At 41.0% G+C, this 26,334-nt stretch overlaps 1 protein-coding gene across 1 annotated transcript in view; it reads right to left on the bottom strand.

Annotated features, from left to right (window-relative positions):
• Positions 1–26,334, bottom strand: part of N4BP2 (NEDD4 binding protein 2) — a 47,613-nt gene that overhangs the window by 14,243 nt on the left and 7,036 nt on the right. Inside the window, exons 3-10 of the mRNA XM_060246282.1 lie at positions 23,230–23,570; positions 17,433–18,681; positions 15,148–15,275; positions 13,740–13,828; positions 12,361–12,437; positions 10,489–10,644; positions 4,650–6,919; positions 2,487–2,572 (exon numbers count right to left, since the gene is read on the bottom strand). Coding sequence (XP_060102265.1) covers positions 2,487–2,572; positions 4,650–6,919; positions 10,489–10,644; positions 12,361–12,437; positions 13,740–13,828; positions 15,148–15,275; positions 17,433–18,681; positions 23,230–23,452 — 4,278 coding nt within the window. The 5' untranslated portion in view covers positions 23,453–23,570. The remainder of the gene's footprint in view (positions 1–2,486; positions 2,573–4,649; positions 6,920–10,488; positions 10,645–12,360; positions 12,438–13,739; positions 13,829–15,147; positions 15,276–17,432; positions 18,682–23,229; positions 23,571–26,334) is intronic.

Raw genomic sequence — 26,334 nt, 5'->3', positions numbered from 1 at the left:
CCCCAGTGGCCAGCAGTGGATTGCAGCCTGCCAAATAGGGGGATCCCCGCTCCCACCTGGGGGTTGGCAACCCTATCTTCATTACATGGATGACAGCAAGGTGTGTGTATGTAAGAACATATTTCGCATTCCTTTTAAAAGGCATCCTGTTAATTAGAACTTCTACCTGAAATATTGAAGGGTTGCTATTAAGAGTTATGCATGACCTCATTCCCCGAGATTTTGAAGTTGCACCCACCACCCTGTGTCAGAATTCCAAAACTGCCTTCAGGCTCAAAAAAGTTGGGGACCCCAAAGAGACTCCTCCTTACTTTTTGCTGCTAAGACCATCATTGCACTAATTGGAAATTGACAATGATACCACACTTTCACATTGGCATAAGAAGATGTAGGATTTATATATCATGGCCAAGCTCAAGGATAATCTTACTCACTTTGACAGATTTTCTTCCCCTACCAATTTTACCTCTATCTGGTTTCCCATCTTAGAATATTTGCTCTCCCAGCGTGAAATTCCTAGGGTCAATGACGATCTATATTTGTGGTAAAAATTATGTACTTTCTGTTATGTTCTTTGCCTCAACCTATTTACAATGTGTTGTTTTATACCAATGTATGGATCTTGCATGTTCTCCTATCCCCTCTTTTACAGCTCTGCCATATAATTTTGTTGTGTTTTTTACTGTATTGTTTACAAACTTCAATAAACTGTTAATAGAGAAAAAAAAAATTGGGGGGGGGGCTCCTGCTCTACACCTTTTGGAGAGGTGATTAAAACTTTTCAGGACAAATAGGATGCATTCAGCTCCTTCTCCCCCAATGGCAATGACTACTGACAGTTTGCAGAGGACAGCTATTTTGTACTGCTCACCCCACACAGAGGATATAATCCCAAATTTCCCCCAAAGGTCCTTAAAAGTGTGGCGCACAGAAAACAGGAATCAAGACTAACATTAAAGAGTTATTTGATGGCCATCAGGCACGAGGATCATACAAAATGTACACCCGAGATCTGAATATTATATTCATATAATAAAAAGGTAGAGGTGGTCCTCTGTGCGAGCACTGAGTCGTTACTGACCCATGGGGTGACGTCCTAGCATGACGCTTTCTTGGCAGACTTTTTAATGGGGTGGTTTACCATTTCCTTACCCAGTCATCTACACTTTACCCCAGGGGTGGAATTCTAGCAGGAGCTCCTTTGCATATTAGGCCACAAACCCATGTTGTAGCCAATACTCCAACAGCTTACAAGGCTCTTTTTTGTAAGCTCTTGGGAGGATTGGCTACATCAGGGAGGTGTGGCTTAATATGCAAAGGAACTCCTGCTAGAATTTCACCCCTGCTTTACCCCCAGCGAGCTGGGTATTCATTTTACCAACCTTGGAAGGATGGAAGGCTGAGTCAACCTAGAGCCAGCTACCCGAATCCAGCTTCCACCAGAATCGAACTAAGGTTGTGAGCCAAGCTTGGACTGCACTACTACAGCTTACCACTCTGCACCATGGGGCATATATTTGTATAATAAATACTCCTAAAGTTACCTTGTGTGCAACTTTTTAATTTCTGGTTTAGGCAGGTGTGGTTGCACATTCAATGATAATCCTGCGTACTTGGTGGACAGTAGTGGATTAAAGATACCAGTTTGAACACTTGTACCAGTCTGTAACAGGTGCTGATAACATGCAACTATGTTCTGGCTACTCAAATGCAATTTTTCAAGCAACAGGAGCAGCAAACAGTCCTTATTCATCTAATAAGAAACTGCACTAGATATTTGAATGAATGACTGTTATTGCCTTTAAAAAGAACCAGACAAGGAATAGCTTAAATAATTCTAACAGTGACATCCTAAACAGAGTCACACCCTTCTAAGCCATGTGACGTAGAAGGTTGCAGTTCTGCTTAGGATGGCACTGCAAAATATATCTACGTAGAAGTTAGGCCTTAGAGTTAACATTTACTTTCCTCAGTATAGTTTCTCCAAGTACAATCCTACCCCTGTTGAAACCAGCTGGAAAATTCCCACTGTTTTTAACAAGGCTGACTTTGCCAACATATGTGCCAATCATCCCCAATTCTCCCACAAGGTTCCAAGTCACAGTATTAGGCACCTCATTTTAGTTTTTATTGCAGCTTTTCCCATATATCCCATATTTGCATATGCCTAACTACTCCTTCCAATAAATGAAAAATATCAAACTCGTACCTTCTAATCCAACATGCTCTAGATGCATACTGCTTTACAGATATTGTACTAGCCCCCCCCCCCCCCTTTCAAAGTAAATTAGCATTTTGGGTTGCATATATAAAAAAAGAGATTTGTTTTGAAGTTGGAGCACTCTAGACATGAAAGTGATGCATGTCCTATATACAGATATGTCCTAAAATGATGGAACATTAAGCACATAGCTACTGCTGTGAATTAACAAGGACCATATCTAAGCAAAACAAATACTATAATCACACCATAAGAAATGTCTTACCATAATAGATGCTTTCCATTTTTCATGAATTTCTTTGGCCAAATTCAGATCAATATGAACTACATAATCTTCATTAGTTAACAACTCTTATGGAAGAAAGAACACACATTCAGGCAAAGTACTACACTAACTAAACGTAGCCCAGCCATGCCGCTCCCCCAACCCCCAATCAGACAAGGACTTATAAGATGAAGAAACAATCACTACTTGAAAGAACTAATCAGGAGCATTCTCTAAAACAGACAGAATGTTTTCCAATCAACTCAGTTCATGAATCAGATCACTAATGCAGAATAAGAAGCAAAGTAAATTAAAACAGCATAAAAAGTTATTCGGAATTACAATCCAGTTCACGAAGTAAGGGTAGAGCTTTTCAGTTAATGATCAGCTCATCTGTTTATGATACTGATTGACCTCTATGAGGTGTAGCTTGGGACACCCCAAAGGTGGGATCAACCAAAGAACCATTTTACTTTCTCACATATAAGTACATCGTGGCCAAAATGGTGACATCACAGTATCACACAATAAGGAAGACAGCATTATCACAGTGCCTTCAATACGCATGATGCTTTAGAAATTTGGGACACAGGCTACATCTAAATAGCTACCACACAAGTGGTATTTTCTATGGCGGCCCTTCCCTTTCTATGGAGGCCCAGGTCACAACAGTTGCACGATCTGCCTTTCACCATCTGCGGCAGGCCAAACAGCTGATGCCCTATCTGACATCCCAAGACCTAGCTACAGTGATCCATGCAACTGTCACTTCCAGGCTGGACTACTGTAACTTGCTCTACACAGGCTTGCCTTTGAGGCTGATCCGGAAACTTCAACTGGTGCAAAATGCAGCAGCGCAGCTCCTAACTGGATTGCCTATATGGGCAAGCAGTCGACCAATGCTGTACACATTGCACTGGTTACTGGTTGAGTACCAGATCTGTTTCAGGGTTTTAGTATTGAGATTCAAAGCCTTATGCAGCCTGGGACCGACATATCTGTGGGCCCGCCTCTCCCCATATGAGCCCCAAAGGTGTTGCGATCGGCCAATCAACACCTTCTGGTCATCCCTGGCCCCAAGGACGTCCGACTTGCCTTGACTAGGGCCAGGGCCTTTTCAGCCCTGGCCCCAACCTGGTGGAATCAGCTCCTGGTGAAGGTGCAGGCCCTGTCGGATTTGTTACCCTTCCGCAGGGCCTGCAAGACGGAGCTCTTCCACCAGGCGTTTAGTTGCAGCAGGCGGACATCCTCCACTCTGTTGCCTATACCATTGGCTGCCCTCCCCCAGTGATCTATTATCTGAACTTTTATATTCAGGCCACTGAATGACTGCACCTAAGGTTACACTGCCTCTGCTACTTAATGTTGATGTAATGCTGTTGTTTTAAATTGTATTTATTGGTTTTTATTGGTTTATTATATGTGACTGGTTTTTATCTGTACGTGATCCGCCCTGAGCCCATTCGGGAAAGGGCGGAATATAAAATAAAAAAAGTGAACAGATGCTGCCATTCACTCATGGGGCGGGGGGACATGATGCACTTGGAGAAAACAGTGCAGCAGAAGCAAAGCCTGCCTACTAATGCCATAGAGCACAGCTTTGCCTCTGCTAATATGGTTCAGGATGTTCACATCCAGTCATCCTCCCCCCCAACCAGTATCATTGCAACAAGCAGTGAAGTGGTTTGCCCCCCAGTTGATTGTGAAAAAGCAGCTTGCCCAATCTACCTACAGAGAAGGTAAAGGGGGCTCTTTATACTCTGGCACTTTGAACTGAATGCAGAACTGGCCTGACGAAGACCAAATATGTTCCAGAAACAAAGAACAGAGAATGGAGGAAGGGGTACCTGCTCAGCCCCCTGAATGCTTACAGGAACCAGGAGTGGGTGAAGTTGGGATCTGAAAAGATTTCCAAATTAATCTTCACCTGTGATTCCTTGCAGGTCCAAGCCTTGTATAATAGCTACTGTTGTTTCAAGTACCTAGAATTTAGTTTCACATGAAGCTGCAGAACTCCTCTGAAATATAAAAAGCTAGCTACATAAGGTTGAATCCAAAAATGCCATCCTGTTTATGGGTAACATAGGATCCAACCCAATATATTATTCTTTTCATTTTCTAATGAATGATTATATACTTAGACCATTTTTTAAGTTCTCTTACCTGAATCAACACCAACGGGTCCAAATATTTCATTTAACTGAATGGCTAGTTCAGGAGGTAAGACCAGCTCCAGGCAATCTATATTCACAGACTGTGACACAGATATGGTTTGATAGCTATTCTGGTGAGGCACTTTGCTTTCTTGATTTTCTGCTGCAGCAGAAAACACAGTTTTACAATTCATTTCTTTGTAGGACTCAGATTGGCTTTCACAGTTCACACAGTCCTTCAGAAATACTGGATTTGCCAATAGCACTTGAGCAGCTGTATCTTTTATTTCTGAATACTCTTGATGTTCCTCTGAAGATCTGTTACCTGTTTCTGTTTCAATGGTGGGACCTTCAGTTAAATTATCAAGTACATTTGCAGGAACACAGAAGCCAATTTCAGTATTCAAAGCAGCACTCTGATGATCATTTTCCAATAATATTGAAGGGGTTATTTCTTTTGTCTGTGTTTTCAGTGTATCTAAAACAGATTCTTCGTCATCCAGCTCACTTATATGACCAGTTGGAACATTATGATGGACATTCTTATTTTCTACTGAAGAAACAAGGCAATCATTTGTTAGTAAGTTGGGTATTTCGGCACTTGGCCTGGAATCATCCACAGTTTTCCCACCATCATTAAGTAAGAAATTCTCAACTTCTGAGTTCTGAATAATTTTATATGTTCTGGTTAGCTGGGTGTGATCTGTAGACTCTGCTAGTCTCTTCTCTCCATAGTGAACATCTCCCTTAGAGTCAAGAGCCACACCAGGGAGCTGAGCCATTGTTTCCTGCAAACATTCAGTAGTGTCGTCTTTGCACAGCTTTTCAGCAGAATCTAACAAGATTCCTGTAGTCCAGTCGATGTCCCTGTTACATCTTTCATACAGGTCTTTCAGTGCATCGAAAGAAAAGGATCCAAACAGTTTACACAAAATATTTAGATTCTCAGATTCATCAATGTGGACGAGTTCTCTTTCTTCCACATATGTGCTTTTATCATAGGTGACTTTATACGGTATTTTTTCTGTACAATCTGGAGCAACATCAACACCTTTTGGTATGAATCCGTCCAATCTGCCATGTAACACCCTGGTATCCTCAGAAGCAATCATTTTCCTTTCAAGCCTCCACAAAAGAGCAAAGTCTTTGGGCTCTGTCTGTGAATACTGGCTTGCCTCTGCTGAACGACGTTCATCTGCCTTCTTTTCCAGCAAATGAGACAGAGACAACTGTTCCTCTGGCTTGCTCAGGGCCAAAATGTTGGTAAACGTCAGGGCTAACTTATGATGCTTCCGTGTTCGTTTATTCTGCAAAGGCCTTTTCTCACTAACCATTTCAGGTGAGACTTCAGGTGTCTGACAGCTTTCCCTCTTTGGTGAGACTTGTACCTCTTCCCTGCTTTCTGATGTTCCAGGAAAGACAGCCAATGTACTTAGGACACTGCTGTGGGTATCATAATGATCACCTGTAACTTCTTCAGAGTCATTAAGATCTCTCTTGGGCATTCTTTTCATTTTGTGATGTCTTTGTTCTAAAAAACTTTGGATGGGCCAGTCCCCTACTATCAGTGATACTGATCCATCGTCCTCTGAATCAGCACCAGACGTACAAACAGACAGCTGGTTATCATCTTCCTGCCTGTTTTCCTGTAGCACCTCCTGATGCACTTTCCCATCTATAGCTAAGTTTCTTAATGAGTCAAGAAGGGGCGTATTTATTCCCTTATCTCCCTCATCATCCTTTACAGTGTGTTTCCCTAACCTTCTTGCTCTTTTCAACCTCTGCCCCATAGTTTGTTCTACCGGCCAGTCTCCCACAAAGTTTATTATCTCTGGCCTTTCTGATTTCTCTAAACCAGAACCTTTCTTATTTCTGGTTCTCGGTTCAGTAAATTCTGTTTCTGACGACACATCACTACACTGATTTGCTTCGGCTTGAACATCTGAATCCTTGTTACTGTACTCCTGAATGTTTTCAACATTACATTGTAAATCTGTGCTTTCCTCAGACTTCTCAAGGTCAGCTTTAATCATTTTCATTTCAAGAACGGGTTCTATTTTGTCTCTTCTTGGGGGTAATGCATAAATATCCAAGTCATCCAAAGGGACGCTACGTTCAGAATGGGATTCTAATAATTTATGTCCAGTTTCTCTCCTTTCACTCTGAAAATTCCAGTTCTCCAGGGCTTCTTCTGACAGACACTTCTCATCCGTGCTCAATTCTGTGCGTTCTGAAGGTGGAGCCAAAGGTTCTTTCCCCGCATAAGGCAGCGTATCCTCCCTATAAATCAAACAATAGATTTAAAAAATAAACAAAACACCCACAGATCAGATGTACATCTTATAAAGCATTTTAGGCCATGATCTTTATAGAGCAGAGGCCTTGTCTTAGAAATCACAATCTTCAGCCAAGGCATGATTTCCATGATTACACATTTCCTGGAAAGACAAAAGAAATACAGGGCCCTGACCTGGACAGCCCACAAAAGCCCAATCTTGCCAGATCTCAGAAGCTAAGCAGGGTCAACTCTGGCAAGTATCTGGATGGGAGACCTCCTTGGAATACCGGCAGCTGGGAGGACAGGGGCAGGCTTTATTTAGCCACTTCTCTGAATAGCCTCCAGGACCCCAGAGGGGTCAGTCACCAGAGGTCACCATGACTTCCAGGTGCAGACAAACATACAAAACAAAAATACCACCACCAACAAAAGAAAATACAGGGTTTTCTTTTTTTTAAAAAACAGTATTTTGACTTTTAAATCTATCTGCTGCAGCAATAACTGGATGCTGCTGAGAAATGACTGGGGAAAATAGGAGCTATTAAAGCATTGCGGTACATACTGCAGAGTTCCGTGAGGGCTCTGAAGCATATATAAATACTGTGAATGAAAGCTACTCCATTCACTTTACAGTAGGAAGTTTATACATAGAAACAAGTAGTATGTGTAGTCCTCCCCTCTACACTAAAATGAACTGAGATATCTATGCAGGTAAAGAGCTCATTTTTGTGAGTTCCTGTGCTTGGAACCAACTAGTCTATTGAGTCAATGTAGCTGGAAAGAATCGCAAATGCTGACCTAGGACTCTGGCGTCCAGTCAGTTTCTGAACACTGGAAGCATTCCAACCACCTTAAACTTTCTCTTAGCTGCAAGTTTTTCATTGAAATATATAGTTTTCAAATATATATAATCTCCACTACACGGTGCATACAGGTAGAACATGTAAGTAACCTTTTATGTCAAAATACAACAAGACATTTCAGCCCCGCAAAAATTACAAGGAGGGGGGGTGCATATATGTGTCAGTTAACACAACTGGACGTTCCTCATCCCTTCCCAGAGTGCAAGACTGACAAGCTGTGGGATAGATCAACTTCCTGCTCTGTTAATTGTGAACCTCAATGGTCTAGCACACACCCATGCTGGATACTTTAAATTTTGTATTGTTATAGGATCTGACCACCTTCACAGCTGAGACAGTCCTTGGGAAGAGGACTGTGATTTTTTAAGAATCAAAGGAAGCACTTTTCCTCTGATAATTAATCCTCCTACCAAGACTCTTTCAGCTTGAAAGAAGGCACACAGCACCCTCTAAAGGCTTACAATACTGTGGAGTGGGGAGAGAAGCTTTGTGGGGAACATTTCCCAAACATAATCATCCCTCCAGTTTACTGTAAACACATATGGTTTCAGGAGGCATGCTCCCCCCACCCACCCAATCAACACTCAACTGGCGTTGATATTCCATGGCTCATAGATGAAGAAGAAGACTGCAGATTTATACCCCACCCTTCTCTCTGAATCAAGAGACTCAGAGGGTCTTACAATCTCCTATATCTTCTCCCCCCCCCACAACAGACACCCTGTGTGGTGGGTGGAGCTGAGAGGGCTCTCACAGCAGCTGCCCTTTCAAGGACAACTTTTATGAGAGCTATGGCTGACCCAAGGCCATTTCAGCAGATGCAAGTGGAGGAGTGGGGAATCAAACCCGGTTCTCCCAGATAAGAGTCCACACACTTAACCACTACACCAAATTGGCTCTTTTAGGTTAGTTTTAGGTTGTTCAAAACCATGCAATCTTTTATCTGCTTTCAACCTTTCTAATAACTGTGCATAAAAAAAACATGATCAAGTATATACTTCTGTTGTCAAATCTTAATTTCATTTTACAATTCCTCTGTTATGGCAACTTTATTCCTCAAACTATTATATGTTTTTCCCCCCTTCTCCTTTGTTAAACTGTAATTTTTCAGTATACCTTGGAAGGCACCCAACTGTGAAGAGACACCCAACTATCTTGCCCTATTTCAGAATCTTACTCATAGGCATAAGATCATCAAGTCTGCTATTAGGAGTGACAGGTGGGAAAAAAATTGTTCCTCACTCTACTTGACTCATAAACACAATATTCCTTCCAGTGTTTTTCAAACATTCTGATTTCACAGAGTCTTCTCCAAATTGCCTTGCCTGGCAATGAGCCCTTGTTTATTTGCCAAATTTTAGGACATTCTGAGGTGCAAACCCAGACTTCGCAAATGTCTTGCATGAACGGTGTACGTACGAGCTGAAACATACTTCCCTGCAGTCATAGATTACAGAGGAAGATCAGCACTGGTGAGCAGGATGTCTTTCTGGGAACGTTATCTGCTACCACCAATTTTATCTGTTGACTTCATTTATGCACTGTGTTCCTGCCAACACCCTGAAGGTGCTTTACATTTTAAAATACTCATAAAAAGGCAAAATCCTCTTAAGCCGAATGTCCTCAAACACTTGTGGTATGTGCTTCCTGACAGACTTCTGCATCCTTCTCAAGCCACCCAGGTCTCTAGGGCTGCAGTCCTAAGCAGTGTTCCCTCTAAGCTGAGTTAGCATGAGCTAGCTCACAGATTTTTGTCTTAGCTCAGGAAAAATGGCTCCAGAGCACAATAATTTACACAGTACCTCAGAATTTTAATGCAATAGCTCACAGCTTTAATACGAGTAGCTCACAAAGTAGAATTTTTGCTCACAAGACTCTGCAGCTTAGAGGGAACATTGGTCCTAAGAATACTTTCATGGGAGTCAGCCCCATTCATTAAAATGGAACTTACTGCTGAGGAGACCTCCTTAGGATTGCTCTTCTGGCTGAAGAACCTGTGTTGACAACAGATCTCCCAAGTTTGAAAAACAGTGCTCTATTTTAATAAGAGTGTACACTAAATGCACAAAGAATTGTTGAATGTCTGAGGATTACAATTACCTTCAAGCATTCTATAACATATATTCAACAACACATTTATCCAGAGAAAAGGAAGTTTGTGTTAGCTGGCATTCTTGAAGAGCATGTTGGCTTTTAACAATACAAGGATTCGTTTTACTCAAACTATATTAATACATGCAAACAGGGCTTTTTTTTGTAGCAGGATCTCCGCTGCATCTTAGGACACACTCCCCTGATGTAGCCTATCCTCCAAGAGCTTACAGGGCTCTTAGTAGAGGGCCTTCTGGAAGCTCTTGGAGGATTGGCTACATCAGGGGTGTTTGGCCTAATATGCAAAGGAGTTCCTGCTACAAAAAAAAAGCCCAGCATGCAAATGTATGAAAAGGGACTTGCAGCGCCCTGAACACCAGAAACACATTTCCAAACACGCTTCCAGAAACTTACACCACAACATATTCATTAGTCTTCAAGGTGACAGAAGACTGCAGTTTGTGCAGGAATTAAACATTCCCTGTTTCCCCCCTTCCTAAACCCACAGTTCTTCTTTGACCACAGTTCTGAGAGAGCACAAATGATGAAGGCCTTAGGGGAGTTTTCAAAACACAAATTCAAGGTTTCATATTTGGAAGGTTGAAATATTAACTTACCCATGTCCCTTTTTGTGATGAAGAACTTCTTCAAAGGTTGCACTTTTCAATTCACTTGGCATTGAGGAATTCAAAATTGTGCTAACCGTCAGACAATGTTCATATCGTTCCAACATTTTTTTAATCTTTTCTTTTGTTACTCCATGAATATTTCGCCTAGATATTAAAATCAGAAGGATATTTGATAGTATAACCTCATAAAAGAACCACATTAAACAATGTAACCCATTTTCCTTATTTCCTTTTCTCATTTAGCCTCCCAGGCTAAATATTTAGATGATATAGCTTTTGCAGTGTCAAAATTTAACATCAGGTTTTAAATACTACTATCTACACATACACAAACAAATGGAGACTTTGTGTATCACCTTAATATCACACTAATGTCACCTTAGAAATGTATTACTTTTAAAATATTGATTATGCAGAAGAAGAGATTTTAGCATTTTTTATTTTCTATTTCTATTTTGACAATTTAGAGACAACTTGCAAATGTAAGGGGGAAATACACTGAACTATTTTTATTTAAGTTCTGAATCACGATGACGTCTTAAATAACTTTTGTTAGAGCTCTGGAAATAATTAACAGTCCAGAATATTATTTCTTCTAAAACGTTTTCAGCAAATGTGGACACCTTAGCATATTAGCAAAAGACACAGGGCTAGAAAAGTAAAACACTTAAAAGACACCACTATGAAGTTATTGTTGGAAATTTTGTGAGGAAAATTATTTAAACTTTCCCAGATAATTCAATGGACCACTGGATCATAAAAGAGTTGAGAGATCTTTAATATTGAAAAATATATTTTCTTTCTAAAGAGGTAGGGACATTGGGATGAAAATAACACTACAGACTACATTATGTAAGCTATCACTAACAAGCTGTTACTCAGCTCACTCCAGATCCTAACACAGAACTGCTAACTGCTCTTCTTTAACAGTTCTTCTTTAACAGTTTTTCAAGCCTCTTCTTAACATTCCATCAGCTCTAGTCTGACTGACAGGTAAACATATTTAATACTATAATGACTGAACTTTAGACATTGCCTAGACAAACAATATAGATATTCAAAATTCCAGCAGTTATGGCATTTGATTTCTTTGTTTCTCGCTGTACCTATGGAAGATCAGTCACTGTGTCTGAATAGATGACAGCATTCCATTTCCTCAACCAATGAAGAGGGGACTGTAGATAGCCAAACAGCAACAGAAGGTGATAAGATTGTTCCCCATGTTTTCTTTCCTTCTGACCCCTGGAAAGATCATATCTGGTGTCACAGGACTAACAAGGACAAAAACCCTTGCAGGTCAGGGGGCTCAAGAAGAATCACTCCTGCTCTCTCCTACCAGCAAAAATCTGTGTGCAGAAGAGGGGGTGATTTCACTCCATTCCCTGCTCCACATTGCAGCCTCCACAACAAACATGGCTTTATTGTCCATGGAGGTGCTGTGACTCCAGGCCTCACTTATTTGGGGATCAACGGGGACTGCAAAGAAAATCTGTGCATGCTGCAAGCATAGTTCAATAGATGCCACTCCACCAGCATAGGCCTCCTATATCAAAAGTCAGGAAGAGTATAGACTCAACAACAGCCCCAAATTTATGGAAACTGAGCATCTTTAAAGGAATCAGTACACAGCTAAATAGTATTTCTGAAGTAGCTGGATAGCAATATGGGTATCAAAGATGCAACTCAAAGTACCAAAGATGCAACTCAAAGTAATTCAAGATTTTGATGGGGCTAGAGCAATTCAGAATATTGCAGCAGTATATAATGTTTGAACTGGCATAATCATGTTCAAGATGTACACTCTGTGTTTACTCATACTAGGATCTGTTCTTAATAAATGAGGAAGGAAATTTTTTTTACCTTTCAAGTTCTTTTGGTTTAAACTTCCACCAAGTATCTGGTTCACGAAATATAACTTTATATTTGTGTTGCTGTGACTGAATAAAAATATAACCGATGTAAACCCACTAATAACATATTGCATTATATTATATCCAAGATTCAGCAAGGCAAGCATACAGTTAAAAGATGCAATCAAATCTTAGTACAGAAGTCTCACTGGTAAATCACTACCACCAGGCACAAAGAAGGAGATCTTCCAAAAACTAAATACAAGTATCCACACCATAAACATATTAAATAACATAAGCTTCTATAATTATAAATTCTATGGCGCGCACACCTAACCATGGCAAATACTTGCAAAATCTAATTACAGTCTCTCCAAATGTCAAAGACACTTAATCGAGGGGGGGTCAAACTCATTTGTTTTGAGGGCCTGATCTGACATAAATGAGATCTTGTTAGACGGGGCTATGACAGACCGAGCAGTGTGTGTTCCTATTTAAGATTAGGTAGCAGAAATAGAAACTTTATAAAGGACACAAACACAATTTTTTTAAAAACTTTTTTGTATCTCTCCCATGGAATTCAGGGAACTGTCTCTTTCCTTCCTTCCCCAGGGGACCAGGACAGGGAAGAGCCTCAGCCACTAGAAGGAAGAGAGGCTTAGCTCAGTAGCTCTGCTATGTGATTGAGAGAGACTGGCAAAGCAAGATCTGCCTCCCCTCCCCTTCCTCCCCAAAAGAGGAGCCTCAGCCAATGGAGAAAATAAAGGTTTTGCTCTGCAGCTCCTGTGTGATTGAGCAAGTCTGGCAAAGCAAGCTGTGATGCAGAAGGGAGCAAGAGAAAGGAAGAAGGAAGCAGATGACAGGGGCCTTATAGGAGCTGTCCAGGGGCCTGATTTGCCCCCTGAGCTGCATGTTTGACACGCCTGACAGACCATATTCAGACAATATATACCCTAGAGAAAATAAGGAGTGGGACTTAGGCACATGCTGTGTCCTCCATCCTGAATCTTGGCAAGACACAGATGATGCTGGCTGGGAAGGCAGAGGTCTTGAAGGACATTGCACTTCACACATCTGAAGGGGTTCAGCTGATTTTTGCTGACTTGCTTAAGAGCCTATGGGTTATATGGGGCCCAGCACTATTGTTGGAGAAGTTAACATAGCTAGAGAACACAGTTTTTGCCTTGAGACTCAGTGAGAAAGGTAGAAGAATAAATAAATCCCTCTCACTGAATAAAGACAGCGTGCAAACCCCAAAGCACTTCTGATCTTCCCCTGCGTAGCACCAGAACAGAACCCTGGAGAGCATATACCTGAAATACCACAGTGTGAGCAAACCTAGAGACAGCAGGTCTCCATAGCAACAGCACTAAATTATAGGCTACTAACCAAAGCAACGTATGGCTTCATCTCCCAAGCCTGTATATTTGTGTTGTCTATTATTATAGGAGTGACCCTTTTTTCAAATTCTTCTTTGGCTGAAAAATATACCAAAATTTAAAAAAAAAGTTTAATTTTATTGTAATAAAAGTGACCTTTAAAAGATACATTTCCTTTCGAATAAGAGCTATCACAGAAGTAAAACCAAATGTTTAGAGGTTCTTTCTGGGTTTTCTTTTTTTGGGGGGGAGGCATAAGCTATTGAAAAATGACAGATTTAGGGAAGAGGACAAATTCCTGAAAAGACTCCCTCAAGTGTTACTTAGGAAGAGGGGACTAAGCGACTGCAGGACTTATATGAAGTACAGAAACATGATCCAAGCAAGCAGGGGTGGGTGGGTTGCAAGCCCAGCACAACCAGTTCAGTGTACAGAATGCCCAGTAGAACCAAATGCCACTGCAGCAATGCAAGCAACAGAACACTAATGCCAAACCAGAGAATCCCTGCAGTACCAACTGAAGGAGAGGGGGGCATTTTATTCAAGCCCAGCATAACCAGTTCACAGTACAGAACCTGGTGCTACTGTGGCAATACAAGCTTAAAGGGATTGGTCTCAAAGCACAATGTCACAAGAAGTCCAAGTGGGGAAGGGTGGATTTTGCAAGCCTAGCACAACCAGTTACCATGTGCCGAAGGTCAGGCAGAAACAGTCCCATTGGCATTGCAAGCTTAAAAGGACTGCTCTCAAAATATAATGTCACAACAAATTTAAGCAAGGGAGGGATTTTGAAATCTCTGTGTAAGAAAATGGGAAGGGAACATAAAGAAAAGCCAGCAAAGGGGGGCAAAACTCCTCTTGAAACTAACAAAACTAGTTGCTTTGAAGTTTGGTAAGCGAACAGTTTCTCCGGAAATGTATCTATTCACAAATTACAATGAGCCTCCATGAACTGCTCGAAAGTCCATGGAAAGTTTGTGTTGCTTGACTTTCTACAAACTTAAGTTTGTGAACATGAACTGGCCATAATTTGTCATGAAACTTCAGTTTATGAGCCAGCTTGTGCCCATCCCTAATGCTAAACCCATTATATCATTTGGATATATTGATTTTAAAAAAGTTTACTTGTATGTGGGATTCCTGAACACTGGTTCATATTTTAAGAATATACATTTTCTCTTATCCTCTGGCAGTTTTCCGGTGTTTCTATTGTTGCATTCCAGTAACAGAACCAGCGACAACTAGCTTTAGTTACTGGAGAATGAATTAATTACTAGAGAATGAATACCCACTTGTTTTTCCAGTATGCACTGACATATTGGAAAAACAGCTCCAATCCTAGCACAACTGCTGGTAATTTTTTTCTGTTCATAGATTTCTGTATTCTTTATTATTACGCTACTATATCTAGCTCTTACCACGTTTCCAGTTCCATTCATGTGCCTCTGATAAGCGATCAGCATTAAACTGGTATTGTCCACTTTTTGTATAAAAATAATCATCTGTACTAAGAATACTTCCACCAGGATTATCCTCAAGCAAAGACCTGTGGAAAAAAAATCAGAAGAAACCAGTATTTTCAGCAATGTTGCTTTAAAACACTTTAAGAACAAAATGTGCAATACACTAACAAGTCAATGATGCAAACCTCTAGTTCAAGGGTGTCAAATAGCAGCCTGAGGGCCAGATCAGGCTCCTGGAGGGCTCCTATCACGCCCGCGAACATCTCACTGTCATCTGCTTCCTTCTGCATCACAGCTTGCTTTGCCAGGCTTGCTCAATCACACAGGAGCTACAGAGCAAAGCCTCTATTTTCTTCATTGGTTGGCCAGCACATGAAGCAACTTATGTACAAAAGGTTGCAATGCCCACCCATTCTATGTTTTCCCATGGGTCTTAGGCTCAAAGCATTGACCATGAAATTTCTGTAATCAAAAGTAGGTTTGCAGCTTACAGACACGCACCTGAACAACACCTGAACAGCATACTAAGATTGCTACAGCACATTGTCTTCAAATGTTTAGACAATAATTCAGAGCAAGAGGTGTCAGTTATCAGAAACTTTTAACTATATTGCAAGGGTGCTAATCTTTTAAGTTTTTAAAGAATCTTTAATTGTGTTTTTATGTGTTCTTTATAAAGCTTATATCTCTGCTACCCGGCATTACATTTTATGTCACACATGGCCCACCCCAGCAAGGTCTTATTTATGTCACATCCGGCCCTTATAACAAATGAGTTTGACACACCTGCTCTAGTTAAAGTTTATGCCATCAATATTGTTTTCTACAGTGGTACTATCATATACATCAATATTATAGCTAGTTTTGAACCAGGGCCCTAGAGAGTGGATCTAAAAATCCACATAAGGAGGCCAGGACAAGATAGGGGGTAGTGTTCCACAAACCTGTGTGAAAATAGGGGGAAGAGGGGCAGAAAAAAGTCAGTGAGGAAGGGAGAGGGGCAAAAGATTCCAGAGAACAAAACAGAAAAAGGTAAGTAATGTAGAAGCAGGTATGCTAGAAGAGATACTGCAGGCATGGCTGGGAAGGAAAACACAAAAAGCAAGGAAAGGGATTAGAGAAATGGGACACAGCAGGCAACTGGAGAGCTAAACAGGGCACAAAGCTCGCCTTCTCCTGCTGCTGCCTCCTAACTCTAGAATTCAGATCTGCTGCCTCTGAATATGGAAGGTTCCTTTAGTCAACATGGCTAGCAGCTACTGATGGACCTTTCCTCCATGAATAGTTTGGTGTAGTGGTTAAGTGTGTGGACTCTTATTTGGGAGAACCGAGTTTGATTCCCCACTCCTCCACTTGCAGCTGCTGGAATGGCCTTGAGTCAGCCATAGCTCTGACAGAGGTTGTCCTTGAAAGGGCAGCTGCTGTGAGACCTCTCTCAGCCCCACCTACCTCACAGGGTGTCTGTTGTGGGGGAGGAAGGTAAAGGAGATTGTGAGCTGCTCTGAGACTCTGAAATTTGGAATGGAGGGTGGGATATATATCTAATATCTTTATCATCTTCTTCATGAATCTAACCCCGTTTTAAAGCCATCTAATGTTTGTGGCCACCAAATTCCATAATTTACTCATTCAGTGAACAAGTTTTTCCCTTTGTCTGTCCTTAACATATTCATTCATCAACTTTACTGGATGTCTGAGTTCTAGTATTATGGGACAGGGAGACAAAGTCCTCTTTATCCAACTCATGCATAGCTTTATAAATTATTACATTTACCTTTAGCTATCTTTATTTAAACTGAAAAGCCCCAGACTCTTTAGCCTTTCACCACAGGAAAGGTGTTCTAACCTTTTAATCAGCTTGGTCATCTTCATCTATACTTCTTCCCAGGGCTTTTCTTGTAGCAGGAACTCCTTTGCATATTAGGCCACACATCCCTGATGTAGCCAGTCCTCCAAGGGCTTACAGTAGGCCCCGTATGAAGAGCCCTGGAAGCTCTTGGATGACTGGCTACATCAGGAGGGTGTGGCCTAATATGGAAAGGAGTTCCTGCTACAAAAAAAGCCCTGCTTCCAGCATGGCAATATTCTTTTTGAGATATTCTAAGTGTAGGGAAGATTTGTAGTATTCTCAGTGTTCTCCTGTGAACCACCACAGAAAATGGGCTTGGGCTTTTTTTTCTTTCTATAAATAGTACAATAAGAATATTTCATAATCTGTAATCATAATCTGAACAACCTACCTTGCTAAATATGATTTGCCAGAACCTGGAACTCCTCTAAGAAGAACAAGCACGTGACCCACAAAAGGTGTCTTTCTTCTCATGTGAGAAACAGAAAGCTGACGTACTTGAGATAGATTAGTTTCTTGGCTCTCATCTTTATTTCGCAGGGTCTTTACCAAAGAAGAGTAGATATCCCAGCATTGTGAAGATTCTTGCGGGGCGTCTATTTTTCCAAAACTGCTATAGTTTGAAGTAGGCCGCCAGTGTCCTGGGCTGAGTACAACTGGAGTTACAAAGCTATGATTTTGTGGGTAAAAGGCAGGAGCCATTAGATTCCAGGTAGATTCCTGACAGTGTTTCTGGAGAACAGAAACATGTGAATTCCATGACTGTTGAGACTGGTCAACGTTCACAAGAGGGGCCAATTTAAAACCGGCTACTGGGCACAGGTCAGGAACAGAAATATTTTTAGAATTATAACAAACAATTGCTGAATTTTCCTCTTCTTTCGTAGCAGGGGAATTAGAACTCTCAAAAACACTCACTGCAGACTCAGAAGCTCCCTGGCAGAGTTGAATAGGCATGCCATTTATCACCATGTGGTCCAGTATAGCATTCTGTATCTCATCTGGATTAGCACAAGACACTTCCATGCTGCTCTCTGTAATGGTTTCTAGAACTGCATTGCTGTCTAGTACTACTTCCGGTAAACTACAGTTCTCTGAGATTTCTGCAAAGATAGCCTCATCATCCAATGGGTTGTTTGTCTGAAGGCTGGACTTTTGTAAAACTGGTTCAGAGATTTTATAGTAATCAGGAGGATTTAATGTAGGCAGTAAGTTCCCCATTTTTTCAATGCCTGCTTCCATTTGTTGGGAAGTAGGTACAGCAGTATAACCCAAGCTGGACTTTGCACATTCAGATAACTTAACACAGCTAGAACTATTGCTGCCCAAAGCTGGAGACAGAGTACCTGAGACTTGGTCATTCTTCAGATCCTTCAGTTCACTATTAAGATAATGTTTCCCAAAAGAATTATGTAGTAAATAAACCAGTTCTCCAGAGGATGAAAACTTCTCCAATTCTTCATTCAACTTCACAGTCTTTATTTCAGAACTTTGGTCCTCTGTTTCGTTTGCAACAACGCTTGGCTGGCTTTCAACAAACAGTGACTCAGAAATGGAATCAAAACCTGAGACTTCGGATGAAGACATTACCCGCTTAGCAGCCGTGGACAATTCTAGTAGATAATCCATAGCGTTTTCCACTATTAAAACAAGAAGGAAATGGTCATCAGAAGCCATGCAGAACTTATTCTGAAGTCAAAAGATGCCATGGACAGTGTTGCCTCTAAGCTGAGTTAGTGTGAGCTAGCTGTTTCTTACCCTCTGGCTCACATTTTTGTCTTAGCTCACGAAAAATGGCCCCAGAGCAAATTAATTTATGCAGTAGCTCACAACTTTAAGGCTAGTAGCTCACAAAGTAGAATTCCTGATCATGAGAGTCCACAGCTTAGAGGGAACATTGGTCATGGATCAGACTGAGATAAGCAGTGCTGGGGACTCCCTGGGAGAAGGGGACTCCTCAGGTGCAAAGGAATTTCATGTAGTTAACCCTGAACTAGTGCCAAAGCACCTACAGACTAACCAAGGCTCACAGCCAGCAGTTGACCCAGAGCCATCAGCACCTGCTCCCTGATGCAGCAGGTGAGAGCTAAGTGAGGCTGTCCTCCATCCTTTGAGCACCAAAGACAAGCCACAAGCAAGGATGCAGAGTGCACATCTCCTGGCCTGTCGCCAGCTGCTTGCTGATGACAGCCTGAAGTAGTTGCAGCACTGCTCCCAAGCAGCTGGTTATTAACAAAGGCTTGTTAGGAAGTGCCTATGAAACCCAGTGCTGGGAGCATGCATGTTGTCGAAGCAACAAGTCACCAACCTCTTCATTAGTGACCACACTGCTGAACTCTGCTGTATACCCTTGGACTGGCTCTTGACTCTGACATCTTCCTCCCTGCACTTGTAAATGACCTTGGATTGTTAAGACATTGCTTCCTGTATAATGCTTTGAACTGGACTCTGCTTGCTTGGTAACTGACCGTTGGACTGAACTTTGACGCTGGAATTTGGCTAGAATTGGCCCAAGATTCTGACAAAAGACATCAGAAACAGTGTTGGAAGTGTCAAGGAATTTAATCTCTCCTGTTACCTGATTATCCATTTAAGCCGTCAAGCAGTGCTCTATGTAGGGGCAACCCGACACCCCATGGCACCGTAGGTAGACTCGCTACCTGGCACCCTCGTGACTCCCACGCCTCCTTCTCTTCTCTCCCTTTGGACCCTTCCCCACCCCATGTCAATTTCAATGCCGGAACCAGCTCTAGTGCCACGTTCCGGCTATCTAAAGCCCCCCCCTCCCCAACCGATAACTCAATCGCAGGTAAAGCAATGCCACGGGGCCAGGATGCACTTACTGTCTGTCAGGATCAGCATCCTGAAAGGGCGACCTCCCTGCTGCTGACTCCTCCCCTTCCCACTTCCTCAATGGGAGAGGAGTCAGCAACAGCAGGGTTGCCCTTTCAGGAAGCTGATCCTGACAGGCAGTAAGCGCGTCCCGGCCCCACGGCGTGGTTTTACCCGCGACTGAGTGTTTGGCCGGGGAGGGGGGGGCTTTAGATAGCCGGAACGCAGTGCTAGAGCCAGTTCCGGTATTTTAATTGAAATGGGGTGGGGAAGCGTCCGAAAGGAGGGAGGAGGAGGAGGCGCAGAGCTGTGGGGGGGAGGCGAAGGGAAAGGAATGGAGGGGCAGGCGATGGTAGTGGTGGTGGCGGGCGGCGGTAGCAGTCGGTGGGTGGGAGAGGCAGGCAAACTAGGTGCTTGCCTGGGGCACAGGGAGGGGGCGTGGGGAGCCCAATTTGGCACACCCACCCTCCCAGTGCCCTAGGCAACCACCTAGTTTGCCTAGTGGGCGAGTTGGCCCTGGCTCTATGCTGCCATGTTCAATGGAACTTCTGCCAGACCTCCAATTAAAAAAAAAATTATAGACTAAGCAGCTGAAGAATATTCTTCAACTCTTTGGCCACCTAGGAAGCAATGAACAATATGTCCTGAGCTAGTCTAACAGAATATGTGAAGGTAAATTTGTTCCCCTGATGATTTATTTTTTTAAATTTAATTTAATTTGCAATTTATACCCCGCCCGATCCTGCAAGGTGGGCTCAGGGCTTACAACATTAAAACATTGCAGTAACAATAAATAAAACATATCCAATTAAACACAACATTTTTAAAAATATCTCATAAACATAATACATAAAATAGAGGGTCATAACTCCAACAATAATACAGCCAGAAGTCACAGTTCAGGAGTTGGTACCATTTCAGCTGGCTAACACCACTTAGCACAGCTTCAGGTCCTTGACACCACTCAGACCCTTGACCAACTCAAGCATAAGGATAGTAAAGTGCTGGGGGAAGGTTTCAGAGGACGCCCAGTAAATTAAAAGCCTGGCGGAAGAGCTGCATCTTACAGGCCCTGAGAAACTTATGTACGTCTGCAGGGCCCAGATCTCCAGTGGGAGCTCATTCCACCAGGTACGGGCCTGGATTGAAAAGGCCCTGGACCTCGTTGAAGCCAACTGGGCATCCTTAGGACCAAGGATCTATTATAGATTAATAATGCTTGATTTCAAACTAATTATCATAACCCAGTGCATAAGTACAGGAGCTCAAACACTTGCTAATTTCAGTGGGTCGGATGTGTGTACAATTGTATACTGGGATCAATATATATGAACAAGATCAAACCAAAAGACATTTTGAACTCATCTGCTATCGAAGCATCACTGTCCTTACAAAAGATTAAGACCTAACTATAATGGTTTAAGGGGAAAGTGTGCTGTAAAGGAGCTAAAAATCTACACTCAGCTGCAGAGTGTGAAGGACAACGTCTATGCAGAATGAATATTTTAATGCTCACAAAGAAGAAATGGGAAAGTAAATTACAACACAGCAAAGAAAAGCTTAATACAAGAGACACAATCATGTGTCCTATCACTGACAAAACAGCCCAATCATGTAAAAATACTTTAATTATTTTGAAAGCCAAGATCCTAACAGAAATATGGGAAGACAGTTTAACTATCTACTGAAGGAGAAACTGTAAAAACAACATGAAAAATGAAGTCTGACAAAGTTTATAAGGATACAGCACTAATATGAAACGGACTCTAAAAAAACTCCAGAAAGTAGAATAGGAAAAAATAGATATAGCAGGCACCATTTCAAAGAAACATGAAAAAGTCAGCCTTGACCAGTAAAGCAGAAAGCTAATAGAAACTTCTAGTTTTGTTTCCAGACTCTATCTAGATTTGGGTATAGCCTAGGCAAGTATTAATCTCATCACTTCAATTTTGCTATCATCACTCCTTCTAAAAGCAAGCATGATCATTTTATGCCTACCCAGTAGGGCACAGAGAAGGGATTTCTCCACACCAGATATAAAGGTAAAGGTAGTCCCCTGTGCAAGCACCAGCCATTTCCAACTCTGAGGTGATGTCGCATCATGGCGTTTTCATGGCAGACTTTTTTCCAGGGTGGTTTGCCATTGGCTTCCCCAGTCATCTACACTTCCCCCTTAGGGATACTCATTTTACCGACCTCGGAAGGATGGAAGGCTGAGTCAACCCTGAGCCAGCTACCTGAACCCAGCTTCTGCTGGGATTGAACTCAGATCATTAGCAAATATACATATACACAAGATATACATTATGTTAAAGTCAAGGGGGGAAAGGCCTAATGACTCCATAAGCCATAAAATGGACAAGGGCAGCTGAATGACAATTATAGATTTATTTATTTTTTAAAAAGAAGCAGGAAGAGGAGGAATTACTTTGCTGAAGTCTCTAAACAACAGTATGCCATAAATGTCAGGGACAGGGAATGCTCAACGTAAACCTCACATGACTGAAATTTAATCTGTGTCCCTAAATCCAGAATGTTGTAAATGTTTACAAATTGATCTTATTTATTAAGGTTTCTTAGCTGAATTTTGCAAATAAATAAAAAATGCTTGAAACAGCTTGTAAAATTAAAACAAAAAAACATATATTTATTACATAAACCGAGAGTCCTGTAATTCTAATTAAAAACATCATCCCTATGCACAACATCTGTGTAAACTACAAAGAAGGCTGAATCCATAACATTTTATAATATCCCAGAATGGAAGGTAGGGGAGAAACCATCAAGAGAATACATATGGAGCTGGTGTACATTCTTTAATCCCAACTCCACCTTCTCCCCTAAATCTTCCCACTGAGCACAGGGAAAGGGAGATAACATGGCACTCTCCTGAACTGTCACGCTTACGTTCAGGGCTATACGAGCAGGCTCCTGCTACTTATCTAAAGCTCAGCAGTCTTGCACTGTTACGCCATGGAGAGCGGAGCAGATTTCCTAATAATTTATCATCACAGGTTTTTAATTTGCAAGCAACTGTTGCTTTACCTGCTTTACTCATTGTTACTATTCAGCTTCCCCAGAAACTAGCAAGGATCCAAACAATTTCACACAGTTTAAGATTCACTTGTTCATTTACTCAAGATACCAGAACAAAGAGATAAGGACAACTATTTTAAAACATGCACATGAGCCAGTTCCTTTTTTTTTCAGACTCTTTTGGGTACGCAGAAAGAGATGTGAAACTGTTTTGTTTCATTTGCTCATTTACTCAGATTCCTAAGATGAACTGCATACTTGAAGGCGAACGCTCTCTCATGAAACAAAAGTGTTGACAAAAACAGCAGAACTTAACTTACCTCTGAAATCACACTCAGATAGCACCATGTAAACAACAGTAGGATCCAAGTCAGAAAACATTTCTGACAGGCTACTGAAGAGCTCTTCTTTATTGACCCCATGTGGTGCTTGTGACATTGAAAGATCTACTGGAGAGGGTGCCAAGCCAGTAGCAGCAGTCGTTTCTGAGTTGATGCTCTTTCTTGAGGGGCTCACGCCAATACTTTTCTTTTTCTTTGGCATTTTGCTTTTCAAAATAGAAGTTTCTTGCAGGTGTTATTTTATCCATATAACATTGGTTCCATCAAAAACAAGAGCAACTTTTTTAACATACTGCATATTCAGATGTGCAACTGCAAACCTAAAAGGAAGAGACAGATAGGACAATTATTTAAAATGCAACTGAATCATCTCCTCTTTCAGGTGTTTTTGTGTATTACATGAAGATCTGAAACTCTTTTCTTCAGTACTTAAAACTAAAAAGGTTTTTCTTTTAAGCTATGCTAAAAATAAACTACTATTAATACTTAATGACAATAAAGAAAGGAGAAATGCCTTTTCAAACTAATAAACCCTTCTGTTTTTGTTATGAATCACGAGTGAGACATGAAAAACAGTATATTGGTCAAAAGGCAAGATTGTTTTTGAGACAGTGCACTTCAGTAGATCATGTAATGATCTTACTGAAGGACGACTGTATTTAAATTACTGACTGGTCTCTGGGGAAAAACAGTTCTTTCTCAGCTTCAGTTCCTCACATAGAAAATGGAAACTATGACTTACCTCACAAATACTATTGAGTGAAATATAAAGACTACAAAGTTTTTTATATCTATACAAATAATAATGCTAAAGTTGTCCTTTCACATCAGTACTGTAATGACTGGAGGCTGTAAAATTTATAACTTAAAAATTCAATACTTCCTTATTTCTACCTGTTCAGATAGTATCCCATTCCACTCCATCTCACAAGTCTCTTGCTCCCCCCCCCTCAATCTCTTTTTAGGGGTTTTATTGGGAGACTAGTTTTGCTTTCTTTGTTGAATGCAAAACAAAAATGCTAAAAAATAAACTATAAACAAAGCATTTGTCATATATAACACAAGCTTTTGCATTAAAGAGCATAATATTCAAGTTCTACAGTGAGGCTGATCTATTCCTATTTAGATTGCCTTGGATATTTGTGAATGTCCAAATTACCAGCTGTTAAAGGTGAGCATTTCCAGCAGAATGCATCAATTAATGTGTGGCCATGTAAACATCAGTGGTTTCAGAGAGAACCCAGTACAAACAAAACAAAGTGCTGCTGTAAACTAGTAACGCCTGGCAGATTAAATACATGAGCATCAGCTTTGATTTTATAATATTTATGGCCCACATACTGGCAGCCTGAAAGAAGAAAAGGCCTCAGAAATTTCATGCAAAGTAAAGCGATTTCAGGCAAAGAAAAACAGACACTGTAAACCAACAAGAAGATGTAAAACAAATGGTGAAGGCAAACTGGGGTGGAAAAGAAGACTTGAAGAAACTGAAGTATGGAAGAAGTGGAATAGAAATGCCACAGAATCAACATTTAGTATCAAACAAAATTACTTCATAAAGTAACAATTATCAAGTGGCACTAGATGACTGCACACCCACTGCCTTACAATAATTATCAGTTAATTATTAACCTTATATTAACTACTTCTTCTATACAGTATACTTTTTTTCTATTAAACTTAATAATGATGAACTTTGCGTAATGATTCCAGTCTTCATGCAAAGTGTGAGTGATGGGGAGGGGAAGAAAACAGCAATCACAGTGGAGTCTGATGGGCTCTATCACTAGAGCCACAACATCTCAACCAGGTTGCAGTTCTGCCTGCACAGCAGTAGTGATGTTGTTGTACCACATGGAAGAGGTTGAGGCTTTCTGCTGGAAGTTCCTCCTGGCGACTGCCAAATCCCCACCACGTGCATGAATAATAAGGTGTTGACTATTTTTTCCCCATTGTTATGGAAACGTCATCACTAATTTTTCATAAAGATATAACCTACTTTCCATACACGGGCTTGGTAGCTCTCTCTTCAAATAGCGTTAACTCATTTTTATTCCAGAACCAGAAGTCTAAAGTATACACAAGTTTATCTGATGGTTACTTTTTTGAACAACAGTAACTGCTTTCCTAATCTTGCAATTATTCTTTCAAGGGTTAAAAAAAATACTCTCTCTCTCAGTCACAGTTCCTGTTCAGATTAATTAATGTAGATTAATTTCTAATTGCCTAACAAAGGTTGTCTAAACAATTAAGTGCTTTCCCATGCCTTCTCAATTATTTTATTTATTCTTTTACTCCCCTAAATTTAAGCATTTGCCTGAGCTGGAAAGATTTCAAGGTCTTTAAGGAATAGTTTACAGAACACTCAGTGCCAATTGGCACAAAGCAATATGGTGTTAAAAGTGGGAACAAGCAACATGATACTTGTTCTACTCAATATCTATGTTTTGTCTACATCCAAGTATCCATGGCTCTTTTCTTGATCTCTGTTTTTTTTCTTTTCTTGAAAGAAAATGTTTCAATCTTTATCTCCCTATAAAATTGGGTATGTATGGTCATATTATGATTAAGCTTTAGGAAATATAGGAACCCTTGAACCATTAAGATAGTTTCCAAAACCTGCTTTGACGGTCAATAATATGTCTTACCAGCATCTCAGGGTTATGTCTGATGCAGCAGACATTTCTGCACTAAGGACCATACACCCATATACAAGACAAACGGAAGACACGACAAGTGCTGAAATTGCATGCAACATTTGATTATTTAGCTGTTGTTCACAAATTCTGTGACAGAAAACTTTGAAAGTTTTAAAGGAAGCGCAGGCTTTGACTGATAAAATCCTACACAGCTTGGGGAAAAAGTATCTGCCAGACTGCCTGCTTAGGTATGAACCTTCTCATTTCCTAAGGACTCCTTTCCTTGTAGTCCTTGCCTTCAGAGGTGACAACTAGGAATAAGATATTTTCTGTGGTGGTCCCTCCAGAGACATTTGCTTGGAAACAACATTACTATCTTTAAAGTTCTAGATCAAAACAGATTTTTTTAAAGATTATCTTTCTGCTTCAGTTACTGCTGCTATTA

The sequence above is a fragment of the Heteronotia binoei genome, chromosome 9 (assembly GCF_032191835.1).
Source record: "Heteronotia binoei isolate CCM8104 ecotype False Entrance Well chromosome 9, APGP_CSIRO_Hbin_v1, whole genome shotgun sequence".
NCBI classification, from domain to species: Eukaryota; Metazoa; Chordata; class Lepidosauria; order Squamata; family Gekkonidae; genus Heteronotia; species Heteronotia binoei.
This window is presented reverse-complemented; position numbering and strand designations above follow the sequence as displayed.